The sequence below is a fragment of the Ictidomys tridecemlineatus genome, unplaced genomic scaffold (genome assembly GCF_052094955.1).
Source record: "Ictidomys tridecemlineatus isolate mIctTri1 unplaced genomic scaffold, mIctTri1.hap1 Scaffold_665, whole genome shotgun sequence".
NCBI lineage: Eukaryota > Metazoa > Chordata > Mammalia > Rodentia > Sciuridae > Ictidomys > Ictidomys tridecemlineatus.
The window spans coordinates 4,053-21,468 of record NW_027524667.1 but is presented as its reverse complement, the minus strand read 5'-3'; the positions used below and the strand labels follow the sequence as shown (position 1 = coordinate 21,468).

At 35.8% G+C, this 17,416-nt stretch overlaps 1 protein-coding gene and 1 non-coding gene across 7 annotated transcripts in view; one reads left to right on the top strand and one right to left on the bottom strand.

Moving 5' to 3' along the window:
* Window positions 1-16,184, bottom strand: part of LOC144374372 (transport and Golgi organization protein 1 homolog) — a 41,052-nt gene extending 24,868 nt beyond the window's left edge. For 4 of the 6 annotated variants that reach the window (XM_078037221.1, XM_078037224.1, XM_078037222.1 and 1 more), the window contains exons 1-4: window positions 16,081-16,184; window positions 13,785-14,343; window positions 12,863-13,066; window positions 10,546-10,691 (exon numbers count right to left, since the gene is read on the bottom strand). In XM_078037221.1, the coding sequence (XP_077893347.1) occupies window positions 10,546-10,691; window positions 12,863-13,066; window positions 13,785-14,343; window positions 16,081-16,158 (987 nt within the window). In that variant the 5' untranslated portion in view covers window positions 16,159-16,184. Of the gene's footprint in view, window positions 1-10,545; window positions 10,692-12,862; window positions 13,067-13,166; window positions 13,340-13,394; window positions 13,696-13,784; window positions 14,344-16,080 lie in introns of those variants that run through there. The other 2 variants (XM_078037225.1, XM_078037226.1) reach the window with 2 other exon arrangements.
* On the top strand, window positions 7,410-7,516 carry LOC144374373 (U6 spliceosomal RNA). Its single transcript, XR_013433805.1, has one exon. It is a non-coding gene; the product is annotated as a U6 spliceosomal RNA (small nuclear RNA).
* Window positions 16,185-17,416: the final 1,232 nt, after the last annotated feature.

The following is a 17,416-nucleotide window of genomic DNA, read 5'->3' as shown; positions in this document are numbered from 1 at the left end:
GATTGTGCTTTTAGGTACATCAATGTGGTAAATTTCATTGATTTTCAAATGTTAAATAAATTTTGGATTCTTGACATAAATCCCCATCATCCATCTAGTTTTTGTCTATGATGTATTTTCCTTTTACATATTGTTGTATTTGACTTAAATTTTTGTTTAGAATTTCTGTACAGATTCATTGGAGATCCCATGAGAGGTATGTGGTTTTCTTATTATATCTTTGTCTTGGTTTGGTGTAGTGATAACACTGGATTCATAGGAGAAATATTTCCTTGATTTAATATTCTACAAGGGTTTAGTATTACTACTACTATTAGGAATTAGTATCATTTCTTCCTTACAGGTTTAATTGGATCACCAATAAGCTATCTGGGTCTTATATTATTTTCTTTGTAGAAAGGTTTTTACCTATACCTTCAATTTCTTTAATAGTCAACAAGGTTTATGAAATTGTCTGATTTTCTTGAGTGAACTTTTGCAATTTGTGGCTTAAATAGAATTTCTTCATTTCATCTAAATTGTCAAGTTAATTAACATAAACTGTTCATAATATCCCCATTATCAGTCTAGTATCTGTGAAATCTGTAGTGATATCCCTTCTCTGATTGCGAATATTGGTAACCCGTGTCTCCTCTTTTATTTCCCTCACTAGATGTTGATCAATTTTATTCATCTTAAAGAACTAGCTTTGGGTTTCATTGATTTTCTCTTATTTTCCTTTTTTTAAAATTTTACTGACTTATGGTCTTTATTATATCTTTTTTCTTGCTTACTTGGAGATTAACTTATTTTTCCTTTTCTAGTTTCTCATAGTAGGAACTAAGTCAATGACTGGAGACTTATTTTTTAATAAAGCTATCTTGGGCCTGGTAGTGCTATAAATTTTCCAATAACACTTTAGAGACATTGCACAAATGGATATGTTGTTTTCAGTTTTATTCAACTCAAAATATGAATTTCTTCTGATTTATTTGACTCAAAAATTATTTAGCAGTGGGGGCTAAGGTTGTAGCTCAGTGGTAAAGTGCTTGCCTCACATGTGTGAGGCACTGGGTTCGATCCCCAACACCACATAAAAATAAATGTACTGTGTTGTTCATTTATACCAAATATATATATATGATAGATAGATACAGATATACATATATATATAGATAGATAGCAGATAGCAGCCTGGCACTTAAGTTTTCAAATATTTGAGAATTTTCCAGATTTTTCCATTATTGATTTCTCATTTTATTGTGTTCAGAGATTAAGCTTTGCCTGACTTTGAATACTTTTATATTTACTGATAATTTTTTTAAGATCCAGAATATAGTTTATCTTGGTAAATGTTCCATGTGCACTAAGCTCCTTGGGGGTTTTCTATGAATGTCAATTAATTTCAAATGGATGGATTGATTATGTCATTCACACTTTCTACAACCTTACTTTTATTTTTCGTTTTCTGCCAATTGCTGAGGAGAGGATATTGAAATCTCTAAATGTAATCTATAGGATTCATCATTTTCCTCATAATTCTATCAATTTTGATACTTCATGTATTTTGAAGGTCTAATATTAAAAGTACAAGCATTTAGGTTTATTATATAATCTTGATTGATTCGTTTATCATTAGGAAATAACTTTCTTTAGTCCTGATGATATATTTTGCCCCACAACCTCTTTTGGTTTAATGTAGCTACTCCAGATTTCCTTTGACTAGTGTTTAACATGAGATACCTTTTTCAATCATTTTAATTTTGACTTCTTTGTGTCTTTCTATTTACAGTGTTATTCCCTTAGACATCTATTTGGGTCTTGCTTCTTTAGGCAATATGACAATCTCTGTTTTTAACTGATGTATTTAGATACTTTCCACTTAATAGGATTACTGCCGTGCATAGGTGTAAGCTTAATATAATCTTCTATTTGTTCCTTCTGTTCTTTGTTCTTTTTCTTTTCTTTCTGTCTTCTTTTGCAGAAATACCACTATCGGTATTTTTAGTGATTCCTCTATTGGCTTATTAAGCTATAACTCTGTTTTCTAATCTTAGTGCTTCAGGGTTTAGAATATACATCTTTAATTTGTCACAATCTACCTTCAGATGATACTATATTACTTCACATATTCAATAAGAACATTACAATAGTTACTACCCTTCTGAGATTTATACTGTTGTCATGTATTTTACTTTACATGTTTTCTAAGTCCCATACTACACTGATATTTGTCTTTAAACAGTCAATGACTTTTTAAAATGTTCAAATAAGAAAAATTATTTTAAATATTTATGCACACAGTCACCATTTTCAGTGTTTTTTACTCCTTTATTCCATTATTTCCATCTGCTGTCTTGGTGCAAGTGTAGGTGAATTCTTTCAGCTTGTATGTCAGTACAAGTCTTCATTTTAGAAAGATATTTCACTGGGCATGATATTATCGGCCAACATTATTACTCTTCAAATATATTAAAGGTATCACTCCACTATATTCTCTTATGCCTAATTTCTGACAAGAAATCTGATGTCATCCTTAGTTCTTCTCTACATAAATGTCTTCTCTAACTGCTAAGATTGCTCTTTATCACTGGTTTTGAGCAATTTATTTATGATATAATATACCTTGATATAGCTTTATTCATGCTTTTTGTACTCTAGTCCCATTTAATATCTTGGATCTGCAGATGTACAGTTTTCACAAATTTTTGGCCATCATTTCTTAAAATATTTTTCTGAATACCTCTCATAGCTCAACTTGAAACTGTCCCACAGCTCACTGATGCTCTGGTTCACTTTTCTTTAACAGAAGAAATTTTCCCTGTTTCATTTGGGGTACTTCTCCTGCTATGTCCTCAAGTTCACTAACAATTTCATCACAATGCTTATTCTGGCATTAATCCCATCCACTGTGTTTATCATATATTTTCAACTCTAGAAGTCTGATTTTCTTAAAATATATCTTCTATATCTCTTTTTACCTTTTTAACACACGAAATATAGTAGTAATGACTTTTTTAAAAATGCCATTACCTCATTCTAACATCTCCGATAGTTCTCAGTTGGCTTTGATTGGATGATTCTTCTCCTCATCATTGTGGTTTGTATTTTTCTTGCTTCTTTGCATGCCTGGTAAGCTTTTATTCGATGCCATACATTACGAATTACTATTCTTAATATTTCATATACAATTAAATTACTGGAAACAATTTGATTCTCTTGGGTCTGAATATTTGTTAGGTATGACATAAATTGTAATAGTCAGTCCGAGGTAACATCCTTCTGATTATTCTACCCAACTTCCTTAGATAGTTTTTTCCAGGTGCTATTCTGGTCCCTGTGTTAAGACCTGTTCCTTCTAATCACTTAAGATGGTTTCTCTGACTTGCTAAGCAGTTTCATCACACTTATGTGCAGATCAATACCCTGCTGAACACTCAGAGAGCCTTTCACAGATTTCCAGAATTGTCTCTCAATGTAGCAACCTTCTTTTGGTACTCCACCCTGTGAATTCTAGTCACTTTGGTTTTCCTGGAATCTCAGCACCATCTCTCAATTCATGGTATCCTCTGGTTCTGCCTGACTTCCCCTTCTTTGTCATGGCTTGGGAATCTCTTAACATAGTAAAAGCTGGGGCAACTAAAGAGCTCATAGCATTTGTTCTTTATGTTTCCAGAATCATTCTTTGTTGCTTGATCTTCAATGTTACTGGATCTTAAAATTTTATATGTTTGTGGGGTTTTTTTCATATTTATTTTAGTTGTTTCAGTTGGGAAGGTGAAGCCAGTACCTATATAAAGCTATCATAGCTAGATGTAAAAATCATTTGCTTTTCTTTTTCTTTTTATGGTGCTGGGGATTGAACACATGGCCTCATGTGTGGTAGGCAAGTGCTCTACCACTGAGCTGCATATCCCTTTTCTCATTTGCTTATTTTTTTAATAGCAGAATGCATAATGAAATAAATTTTAAAAGTTAACTATAAAAGAGAGTAATATCAGGGTACACAGAACTGGGACAAAAGCTAGAGTTCTTTCAAAATCAGGCAGGAGAATCACAAGTTCAAAGCTAGCCTCAGCAACTTAGCAAGTCCCTACGCAACTTAGTGAGAACTATCTCTAAATAAAAAATAAAGAGCCTAGGTATGTGGCTCAGTGGATAGGAGCCCTGGGTTCAATCACCAGTACCAGAAAACAGAAACAACTTATTTTCACAAATTAACTTTGGCTCTTCTAAATATTTAAATAATTGTAAAATAAATAAAAAAAATCTTTAAAAATTAACACCTAAATATTGAAAGCAAAAATGAAACAACCTGTGATATCATGTTGGTGACAAACCACAGAAATGAATTATTTCAAACATACCTTAGTGGGATATAGCTTAAAGACAAGAGAATTTCATTTCATTTCAGGAATACATTCCTGAAAGTATTTTAAACAACATAAATATAGTCGTGTGTTGCTTAATAATGGGAATAAATTCTGAGAAACACATCTTAGGCAATTTCAGTGTGTAAACATCATTGAGTATACTTATACAAACCTAGAAAATATAGCCATTTCCACACATAGGTATTCATATATGGTATATCATCGCTTTGGGGATAAAAACCTATAAGATATTATTATACTGAATTCTGTAGACAATTTTAACATTGTAAATGTTTATATATCTAAACATATCAAAACACAAAAAAGATTAAAAATACTAGGTGTCAAGAATTTTTTAGCTCCATTATTATGCACTAATGACCAAAATGTCATTAAGTGGCACAAGACTGTAAACAATTATATTTATGTCATTGAAAACTGAAACTCCAACATCAGAGAAAGAAAACACAAATCTAAGATAGATGAAGTGAAGTAAAATCTCTCTAACATCCTGAATTTTCATGGGAATTATCTAAATGACATGATCAAAAATCCCCACATATTTCTGAGCTTTGTTCACTAAAAAGGCTTACAAATGACAGTCAATTTGAGCAATAAGCAATCCTAGTACTTGGAATGTAGCCTCTAAATATCATTTCCTATTGAAAGAAACCAAAGTTCTTTTAGAGAAATAGTTCCTTCAAGGTCTGGACAGGGAATGTTTAAGATGAACTTGGAACATCTCATAGTTCAAAAGCAAGGGAAACAGGTAACAATGACCACTAGGTGGTGGCAAAGGGTCCCAGGAGCCAAGATAAAGAGGCTTCTACAAGGCAAAAGGGGGAGAAATTGAGCATCAGATAAGAACAATTACTATTCCTAACTTGATTAAACACACCAAATATTTTTAAATGCATGACATCATATTGACTCTTAAATAAAAATTAAAAATATTTCAAAAGCCCCTTTGGGTATCATTTGATAATGCTAGAATAATACCTTACTATTCTGAAAAGTGTTTAAATGAAGAAAAGGAATCAAATGTTTATCTCCTGCCTTAACTATACAAACCGAATATCTGTGTAAAGAATAATCAATCATAGCCAGGCGCTGTGGCACACACTTGCAATCCCAGTAGCTTGGGAGGCTGAGGAGGGAAGATAGCAAGTTCAAAGTCAGCCTCAGCAAAAGTGAATTGCTAAAGCAACTCAGTGAGACCCTGTATATAAATAAAATACAAAATAGGGCTGAGGATATGGATCACTAGCCAAGTGCCCCTGAGTTTAATCCCCAGTACCAAAAAAAAAAGAATAATCATAAATTTTTATTTGTATAGGCATCCCAGCCTTTAAATGAAGAAAGAAAAATCCCAGCAATTCAGACCATTGCTATTTTGCAACCTGTAATATATTAGCAAATCTCACCAAGGTCACTGTTGACTAGTAGTCAACATCAAAGGAGAGGACATGCAGATGTCAATGCAATATTTCCTATTAAGTTTTCATAAGAAATAGAATTGAACCTAAACCTGACTACCAATTTCCAAGAAATATAAAGCAACAGAGAGAGACTGAGGTTGTTAGCTCAGCACTTGCCTAGAATGCATGGAGCCCGAGGTTCAATCCCCAGCACCACCAAACAAAAAAAAGGCAATAGAGAAAACAGGTTAAATTGTTGTACCAGGGGGATGTCATTTATTCACCCAAACTACAATATATCCTAGAAGTCCCACAAACATATTTTTTTCAATTATTGCAAAAAGTTACAACAAAAGGAGAAATCAATAGAGAGTAACTTATATGAGACTTGTTCTCCCACTGAAAGCAACCAGAAAGTTGGAATATATATATTGGTACCAGGGATTGAACTCAGGAGCACTTGATCACTGAGCCACATCCCCAGTCTCAGCCCCATTTTGTATTTTATTTAGAGACAGGGTCTCACTGAGTTACTTAGCACCTCACTTTTGGCTTTGAACTTGTGATCCTTCTGTCTCAGTCTCCTGAGCCACTAGGATTAAGGCATGTGCCATCATGCCCAGTCAAAAAAGATTTTTAAAGAGCTATTTTTCAGATAGAAAGCCACAAGGAACATGCAACTGTCACCCCTAAGAGCAGGAGAACAAATAGGTGAGCATTCTACCTGGAGGCACCCTCTAGACCTCAGTTTGAAAAGGGGAACACAAATGGGGCACAACAGTCTCACTGAGGAGAGAGAGACCAGAGTTCCAGGAGATTAAGCAGCCAAAAATATGTAGAGAAAACTACCAGAAACATGGGAGCCACAAAGAAAAAGAGTTCCAGAAATCTGCATGGAGGTGGTCTTCAGTTTGGGGCTACATTCTAAGCAGTACCTGTGAGGGCCAAGAACAACTATAAGCTAACCAATCCCACAGTTGGCACTGAGCTGGGAGAAGTCTGGATTCCAGCTAGCCAGAGAGAGTTGACGTACAAAAACAGTATGGTCAACAAGCTCATGAAGAAGTATTTGATCCTGGCATCATGGCACATATCTGTAATCCCAGCAATCAATCCCAGGTTGAGGCAGGAAGATCCCAAGTGTGAGGCTGGCAACTTATCAAGGGCCTAAGGAAGTTAGTGAGACCCTATCTCAAAAGAAAAAAAAAGTTCACTCAATATCATTAATTATCAGGAAATAAACTCACAAAGACATACCCACTAGAATGGCCCAAGTGCTAGTGAAGATGAAGTCAAGTGGAAGTCTCCTAAATTGCTGGTGGAAGTATAAAATGATTGTGGTCATTTTTTAGTATGGCTTGACAGTATCACATAAGACAAAAACATACATTAAATGTAGGAGGCAATTGCACTCCTAGATATGAGTCCACTTATAGTGGCATATATATGAAACAGTACTGTAGGAAAAATGAATCTATAGTTTAAAAAAAAAGTTATCAATGGTTGCCTGGAAGGGGTGGTGAAGGCACTCACTGGGAAGGATCCCAAGGAAACCCCTTTTCTAGTGAAAAAAAAACTGTTCTATATCTTTATTATGGTAGTTTTTACATGGGTATCTACATTTGTTAAAACTCAGAGTGTGCTTGCTTTGGCAGCACATATACTAAAATTGGAACAATACAGAAAAAATCAGCATAGTCCCCGAGCAAGGATGACACCCACATTTGTGAAGTATTCCATAGTTTTGTGGAACCAACCCTTCAGCAGATGAATGGATAAAGAAACTGTGGTACATATATGAAATGGAATATTACTTATAGCATTAAAAGAGAAAAAAATTATGGCATCTGCGGGTGAATGGGAATATCAGGTTAAGGGAAGTAAGCCAATCCCCAAAACCAAAAGCTGTATGTTCTCTCTGAAAGTGGATGCTGACCCATAATGGGGGTGAGGTGGGTGGTAAGGGGCATGGAAAGAATGGAGGAACTTTGAGCAAAGGGGAGGTAGGACAGGTGAGGGGGCAGAGGGATAGGAAAGATGGTGGAATGAGATGAACCACATTACCCGAGGTACATGTAGGACTACAGGTGTTGTGTACAACTAGGAAAAGTTTTGTTCCATTTATATACAATGAATTGAAATGCATTCTGCTATCATGTATAACCAATTAGAACAAATTTAAAAAACTCACTGATATTGGCTATCAAGGAATTACTGTTAAGTTGTGTGATGGCCCGTGGGTTCATTATACTATTCTCTATGCTTTTCTTTAAAGCTTTTCTAATTAAATTTATTTTTTAACTAGTACATAGAAACAAACATTATAATTATTGAAGTAGGTAACATGACATTTTGATGCATGTATACACTATGTAACGTTTAAATCAGTTAAATATATCTACCTCCTCAAACATCATTTCTTTATGGTAAAACTTTCACAATCTTTTTTTATAGTATTCTAAAATATACAGTATGTTATGGTTACCTATAGTCCCCTACTATTCTCTCTGCTCTTATTTGAAAGTTTCCATGATAAAAATACTAAAAATAATTTTTAAATTAAGATATAACTTCAAATATTTAAAGGATTTCTATGTAGAAAAGAATTCAATTTTATAGAGGAAATCATGTGGAAGAAAATTTGGAGTCAATACAAGGATGAACTAGACAACAGAAGAACATATAGCCTTGTAAGAGAGTGACTCATGCTAGGAAATACTGGTGTACAGGCCTCATAACTATTCGTCAGGGCCACAGTAAAGAAAATAACAGCAATGAGTGAGAAACTAGACTAACAGCCTTCCAAGGTTTCTTCTAACACTAAGATTCTGCTAAGATTCCATTGATCAATGAATCTGATTGGTGCACATCTCCCAAACACATCAGAGCCTATTACTCTCCAGTCCTATCAGATATCATACTACTTGTTTAAGATTTTACATTGACTTGTTCATAATTTTTGCATATATTTGTTAAGTCCTTTTCTTAAGGCTTTCAAAAATCACAATCATACCTTACACCTGTTAGACTCTTTTAGTCCTCGCACAATGTCCTGTACATACTGGGCCATCAAAATGCCTCTTTGAAATCTCCTTTCAAATCAGTCTCCTAACATTGTGCCTCTTCTTTGCCACTCACGTCTATGTCTTACCTATCACCGTACAATCACTGACCATACCTGCACCACATTCATGTCCCCTGACCTAGACCTAGAGGAGGGCTCTGTGCATACCTAAAAAATATGAATAAAGAAATCCTTCCCATATCATGAGGCTGTTAACTTTCCAAGTGATGCTGATTCACTCTGATAATCAAATTATGACTGTGGAAGACTGCTTTAATCACTGGAAATACAATTACTCTAACTGCCTGGCTCGTACATACCCCTTACCCAGGTGGCTGCCACCATCATGAACAAACATGGAGCCAACTGAAAAATGATTTGTTTCTCCCCACCACATCTTTTACACCCTGGTGGTCTTTCCTCCCCAGGTATTCATTGTCTTTATACCACCTTCTGACTGTCTACATGAGAATTAGGGCGTGTGTAGGGGTAAAACCCTTCAAAATGCCAGACACCTCACCAGACATTTTACCTTGTCAAATCATTTAATTCTTATGATTGGAGTAAGCATTATCTACATTTTTCAGATGAGGAAAACTTTTTTCAAAAGTTTAGTTATTTGCCCAAACGTCTAAATGATAACCTTGGGATTTGAAACCAGATCTACCTGGCTTCAAAATCTACACATTTTACAAGGAAAACAACAACATCATCTTTCTTACACAAGCCTTGAAATAACACAACCTACAGGAAACAACTTCAGTTGAGGAGGATTACTGTCACAATGGCCCTAGGACCATCTTATCCTCCAACCTCTAAAAGCTTTCTCATTCCTATAATTAAACTCTAAAAGTCCAATATCAACAAATACCAATAGGGGGGAGGTAAGTCCTAAAATGCTTAGATAAGCTTCTAGACAGATTAAATGTCTTGTTTGGATCATGATTTTCTTTAGAAAGATCAGCCTTAAGTGACTCTTTCTAAGAAACAGATCTAACCTAATTCCTTTCATTCTTAAAACTTTCTAAGGATCCCCACTATTAATGGTCTAATGCTACTTTGGCTCATGACTTCAGTTAAGATTTGCTGGCCTCTCCAACAGGCCCATCCCCCTCCAACTTCACACTTTACAACACCAACTATTCACATTCTCCTGCCCTCCCCAAATATCCTTTCTTCATGTTTCCATTTTTCTGAACACATTTCTTCTGACTGCCAGCTTCCCCCACCACCCCAGCCTGTCTAATCAACAACAAACCACATGTCAGACTCCTGTTTGCCCTTTGCCTGTGCTTCAAACACATCTCAACCACTTTCTGACCTTACTGATCACCCTTCCAACCATAATAAATGCATTTATGGACAATAATGTTCTACCATCGAATAAATACCTCTCTTTCTGCCATTATCTTACTGTGTTTCAAGTGAATGCTGTTATCTCCCTGCCAGAATGAAAGGTTCTGAGGGGAAGAACCAAGTTTTTACAGGTGTGCAAATGTCCAGCCTTGATAGACAGCAAATCTTCCTCATGTGCTAAACCAAGTAGCCATTAAAGCCACACCCCTATGGCTTTTGTTTCAGGAGCTATCTACTCAAAGGGTCAAGAGTCATTTTCATAAAGACATTTTAAGTTTTTCACTTCATGACCAGAAGCCACTTAAAAACTAATAAATAATCAACATTCTAATTGAAGAAACTATGTCAAACTTACCATCTTAGACAAATAAAGCAAGAATGAATATAACAAGAAAAGTATGTTGTCCAAAAGGGTGGCATCTGCTGGCTCTTTGACCTTTATCTCTAGTTGGTTTTCTGTATCAGCAGCATCAACAGGAGTACCTTCTGTTATAAGTAGCTCTAAAATTGAAAGGGGAAATTGCTATTTTATTTTATGCTATAGAATAAGAATTGTCTCTCTTCAGTTTCAATATTCATCGAGTGTTTCACTAAATATATGAGTCACAGTGCCTGGAATATGTGGCTCTCCTAAAGACAATTAACACAACAGAGAAGAAAACTTCAAAATCCTAATTAGAGCTGTCAAACCCTTCAATTATAAAATGAACAATCTCCAGTCTACTCTCCACTACTTCCATGGCCATACAACTGCTACCAGAACAATATTTACTCAAGGAAAAATTTTAAAACCAGAGATATATAGACAGGGTCACATTCAAAAAACATGGATTTAGTGCTGGTGAAACTTTGTGTTTAAAATTTTAGGAAAGCTGAAAGAGAGGGAGTCTTGGTTTGCAGATTTGCAGGTGGAATGGGCCAAGGCTTAACATAGTATCTGGCACCTGGCAGAGATACTCAACACTTATTTATTGAATGGACAGATGACAGCTATTTAAAAAGAACACAGTAGTACCAAGAGAGACTAAAGGGAATTGGGTACAGACCTGCATTGAGGCTCTGTGAATGAGGTAGAATTCCAGTTAGACCTGAGAGCTTGTAGGGGTGGAATTTCAGTATGAGTTACATGAGCCTGGGGTATGTTTGATTAAACAGCAGGAGTCCAGCATGCAGTTATTAAGAAGTTGGACCAGTTGCCTCTAAGGTCTTTCTCAACCCTGAGATTCTATTCACTACTATTTTTTTAAGCTTTTGCCTAATTTTTTTTTTTTAGTTTTTGATGGACCTTTATTTTATTTATTTGTATGCAATGCTGAGAATCAAACTCAGTGCCTCATATGTTAGACAAGCACTCTACCACTGAGCTACAACCCCAGGCCCTCCATTCACTATTGGTCTATGAATTTGACTGCTGGTGAAGTCTGCCCCACTGGCTCAGCATCTCAGCACCTGAGACACATTAAATGACATTTGGGAAGATTTTACCTACTAAAGGTCATTGACATCATTTTGTGGTGGAACTTAAAAGGCCAGGGAAATAATTCATTCTTAATTCTGTAAGTCAAGTTTTCCCTATTCTTGAAAGTTTTGGAGCATGAAAATAACAAATCGTAATGGTGCGTGATTCATTTTCATAACCTTATAGAGTTAAAGACAGTTCAGAAGTCAGTAGTGTTCATATATAGATGCAATGTCTTCTGGAAAATGGGAGAACTCATATGTTATTCCTTCTCAAATTAACTGAATCCCCCCTTGCTATGAGTTCTCCTACACTCTGTGTGTGCAGATGGTGGGGGGAGGTTCAGATCAGTGCTGCCAAGCCCTGCACTGGTGCAGGATAATGCTTATAGCTATGCTTACAGACCAGAACCTTTAAAAACACAAAATACAGTAATTATGGCTTCATAGCACCATACTGGATGGGTTAAAATAAACAATTAGTCATCATCTAATTTACTGATAAAATGAGAGTGAGCAACACAAAAGTAGAATGCTGTTGATGCCATTATTGGGGATTTTTTTGAAAAATTGTTTCTCATCTCCCACTGGATACTGTGCACTATGATGAAGTATTCGTAAGTGTCAATCTAAAATCGATTGCAGTTCTGTACTGTTTGCTGTAAGTATATAGTATAAAGATCTGGACCATTGACTGCATTTGAAAAAGTTTAATTACCATGTCCAGGAAGCAAGTCAAAACAGGACTTGAGCTATATTATATTCCATTTAGAAGAAAAGGGAAGAAAAACACAGAATTTATGAGACTATGAACAGTGATTATTCAAGCTAACTTGTACTAGGCCAGACTTTCCTGGAAGGCCTGCTAAACACAGATTGTGGGTCCCACCCCTAGAGTTTCTGGTGCTGTTGGTCTGGTTGAAAACTACAGTTTTAGAGCATAAGGCCTTTGAAGAAAAATATTTTAGTTGTAAATGGTTTACACAAGCTAGTCATACCTAAACATTTGCTTTTAGGTGAGTTACAATCTCTGGCCTATTTTTGATTTCTAGTCATCTTTATTCTTGCTTTTCTCTCACTTAAGATATTTTTTTTTAACTCACATGTACCTATATCACTCTCTGCTCTATTTCGTACCTTTGGCAACAAATATCCTTGAAAGCCTTCATTATGGTAATGCCTCTACTTTGTAGAGAAAAATTGGCAAGCTTTACCTGGGTCTACTTTCTCAGTATTTGGGATCTGAGACACTTCTGAAACATCCATGTCCTCAGTCACAGGTTGATTCAAGAGGCTGGGCTCTTCAGGATGGTTCATATTAAAATGATGACGCAGGAGGTTTGGCTCTTCATGAAGATTTCTATTAAGACGATTTGTGTTCTCTTTAGGAAAATCATCTTCATGGGGTGGCTGCATCTCTACAAGGGAGAAGAATGCATTGAGCCCGATGGATGACACTATCTACCCCCACTTAAGCCCAATGATCAGCACTCCCCCTCAGCACACAGTTCCAGATACCTCAACACTGCCCTCCATGTCCTGGCATGAGCCCATGAGAACAACTGGGCAAGGATACGGGAGGGTTAATTGTTTTCATCCCATTTAAAGGATGACTGAACTATACAGTCAAATTTATAAAGAAGCCTTTAATCCAAAGTATTTAATCCAAAGTATTTCATAAACAAATACATTTATGATAGAGGCTTCAATAACTTACATTCCCTTGGCAAACCAACATACACTCACATGAATAAATGTGCAGAAGAGAATTCTGGTCCAGAACAAAAGTGCAAAATGTCTATTCTGCTCAGAAATAACAGGAACTCTTTCATCTACAAGTGTGCTGGTCTCAATGAGCCAGTATAGAGAAGGGAATTCCATAAGTCTAGCTTGCTTAATGTGCCTTTCAAATATGTTCAAAGTAACCTAGGAGCCAAATGGTGAACCTATCTCCTTCCTGAGCTCAGGACATAGACCAATAGGATCCAGAGCAAAGATTATCTCTTTACAGGTTCATATTCTACCCTGAACATTCACTTGCACTTTGCATTCTTATCCAAAATATATCTGCTTTCATTAAATGTACAACTGTTTTCTTCCCCAAAAAACTTTCCTCCTTTCCCATTTCCATATCACCTCGTTCCTTGTCCATCATGTCTACCCTTTTGGCTGTGGTTTCAGTTTTCTTTAAAATCTTCCAAATTATACTCATTTCTTGTTTCTTTTCTTTGGTTTCTAGATAAGGATTGATTTCTTTTTTCAAAAGTTTATAAGCATCAGTCTTCTCCTGTTCGTTTGAGACCTGAGAAATGTTGCTGGTTTTGTTTTTTTCACTTTCTGGCACTTTCAATTTATCTGGTAGTATTTCTCCAAAAAGTTCAAGTGAAGTTTGTTCACCCTGAGCATTATCTGTTTGACTATCTGCATGAGGATGGTTCTTCTGAGCCAAAAATTGTTCCTCAAGATCCACAGTGTTTTCTGAGAATGCACTTTCAATTTGTTGTGAGTTTGCTACTACTGGTTTAGGTTCAGGTTCAACATCCTGGGAGACTTCAGGAAATTGTCCCACTTTTTCTATAGCTTTCTCAGAATCTTCATTTGCAGAATCATACAATTCCAAAAATCCTAGAAGTTCTTCTACGTTATAATTATCAAAATCATCTCCTCCAACATCAAAACATACAAAATCTTTCTCCTGTAAGGAAAAGAAAACCATTAATGTGTCAATAACAAAGTATCACAAAAGCAAACTCATCCACGCTCCCAAATTCAGGATTGGTTCTAAAGAATCTTTGAGGTCAACCACATTACCCTCCTCCAACCCCCACTGCCTAACTCCATCTATAGCTGAGTAAATCTGTCTTTTTCTAGACTACAGTGTTAGAAAGTCTATTCTTTCTTTCTTTCTTTTTTTAACATGGGTCATATTCTTTAAAAAGCATAATGAGTAAAAATGGTGACAATTTGGTCTCCAACTGCCTGACTCTTGGGTCTCTCTCAATTTGCTCTGAACATAAGTAGGGAAAGGCAAGGTATCACTTATAGGATCCTCCAGCTCTTAATATCTACACCTATGTTTCAGAAATTTAACTCTTAATCATTTGCTCAGGAGAAGCTGGAAGATCCTGCAGCATTGAGAAAAATGAATCAGTTTTAAAGTATCTTACTGAGATACAAGTACATTGGATGGAATAAAGAATGATATTAAGGAGGCTCCTCACATTATTATTACCACAAGAACAAACTGAAAACAAGATTCAACAAGGTATACACCTTTATCTTCATCACGGTTTCACAGTCACTAAGATCTCTCTCAGGATTATGTGTATATTATCTAATCTTCCTTCTTGCTACTAGTAAGCAAATTGATATAAAAGGAGCCATAGTATGAATGGACATGTTTTTAAAAAATTTCCATTCCTAATTAAATCTTCATAATATTCTGCGGGGGTTCCGGGGGTGGGGGAGGCAGTTCAATGTAGTAGGGATGAGTGATTTCCTCTCCTCATCACATGCATTTCTAAGCCATGAGGGATGCATGTAATGGGAAATACAATGAGAAGGCAGAGTTCAAAACAAATGAGTTCTCTGTAATCAGTGAACTGCTGTCACAGCTTAAATCCCAAGAACTCTCTTTACCAACAATGAAGTCCAACAAGCAACAGAAGTGATTTTATGGCCCCTGAGATTATAAAGAAATTTTAGGAACAGCAACAACAAACAGGATGACTTTATCCATTCAGTCCATCTAATCTAAGAACTGTCCTAGCCTAGCAGTTTGCATATTCTACAGTCACTACAAAGAGCTGCCCAAAGATGTTTCAGTGTTGGTGGGCATCAATTACTATACAATTTAAAACTCTAGAAAATAATCAGCTGAAGTGAGAATTCTAGAACACGAAATACTTTCAGTCACAAAATCAATTTAAGTCAGAGCACCATACAGGAATGTTGTATAAAGGAAGCAGTTGGGGCCTTAAAAGATCTGAGACTGAACATCACCTGAAACGCTCAGGTCCCCTTTTCCAAATCTATAACATGACTATGATCCCGTATATGACTAAGAATAAGAAACCTTTGTAAGTACATATTTCTAGCCTAGTATAAAAGTTAGAGTTTATTAATTTAACCTAAATATACTTAAAATGTCTAATAACTATCCAATGAGTTTTGCCTGTAAAATGAAATTATTTGCCTCTTAGAATATCTGTTTCAATATATTAGACAACTCTCAGATTATAATATAATCACCCTTGAATGCCTTTCAAACTTTTTTTTTTACAGGTAGTCTGATTTCAAATGAAAATCTGACACAAATGTTAGATTGCCCCCCAAACACATTATAAAACATTCAGAAGCAGTTAACTGAATATAACTGATGGATTTATAAGCCAGTTTACAATTGAGAACAAAAAAGAAATCCATAACTTACATCTGTTGGAATTTGTAGCTCTTCTTTAGTATGTTCACGAACTACCTTGATGAAATCTTTTGGAAAGTATCCAAACATACTGCCAACCTATAGTGCAAAAGAGACAAATATCAAATAAATTCTGTACAAGGAATATAAATAAGAGATTCCTCAGAAGTGGCAGGAAATATAGACATAATAGATAGGTATATGGTATAACCAAGAAAGAAAGTTGCTATAACAATTACACTGAGATTATTATTCCAAATAAAAATTAAGTACAGAACTATTAAAGCAACATTTCCAACCACTGAAGTTTTCTTTTTTACATTTAGCTTAATTCTCAACACAGAGCATATAAAGTTAAGACTTCTGAATTAAATAAAAGATCTGCATAGAAGATTATTGGATACTATATGGTTAAAACTATGTAAATCAAAGCTGGTTATAAATGCAATTCCAAATAACCTCTAGCAAGAATTTACCTGTACATTTTGTAGCATTGCTCATAAACCAATATTTATGTCTTTCTTAACCAATACACAATAGTCATAAAAATTAATAAGTAAAAACAATACAAAAATCTCTAAAATGTATTACCACTATAGCAGATGTATTGATAGTATATGCTTTCCTAGCTTTGTCCAAATCTACTTTTACAAGCACTTGGGGAGTGCTGAGGGCCATTGTCAAGTAGGAATGAAGCTTCAAAATTTCCTTGCCAGCGTACCCCATGTTAAATGGATTTCGCTGTTGACATTGCATGTAAGGTGACCTTGCTCAAGGACCAAGGCAGATCTGGGTTTAGAGCTGATCAGGTTTGAGGAAGTATCCCACTCCTTAGGGTGTTCCCGGTTTAAGACAAAAGGAGTTTTAGGGAAGTTGGAGGTTGAAGATTATTGCTGCTGGGAGTAGGGCGTGCCTGCAGCCTGAGTTCCCGCTGAGTTCTCCTGGAGAAAAAGTTTTTAGGAGGTGAATTGTTCGGGAGATTGGATTGCCCCCGAACCTGTGTGGAGGCGGTGTGAGTCGGAATAAAGAATAGCTGTTTGAATCTACAAGGCTGTGAGTGCCTTCTGATTCTGTGCCCAGCCAAGACTGCGGCATTATGGTGGCCCGTACGTGGGATGTCTGAAGCTTGGGGGTAAGTGAATTTGCTCGCTCCTGATAGAGAGCAAAAAAATGGGTGACCATTTCAAAAAACAATGTGTTCTTGTTTTGATTTATTTTGTTTTCATTTCAAGTGGCCTGTTCCTAGAACTTTCTCAGGCAAACTAAGGAAAATGGTTGACTCAAGGTTTGAAGTTGTTAACCTTCGAGGAAGAAAAATTGTTAGAGGAAGGAGGTACCCCAGTAAGAC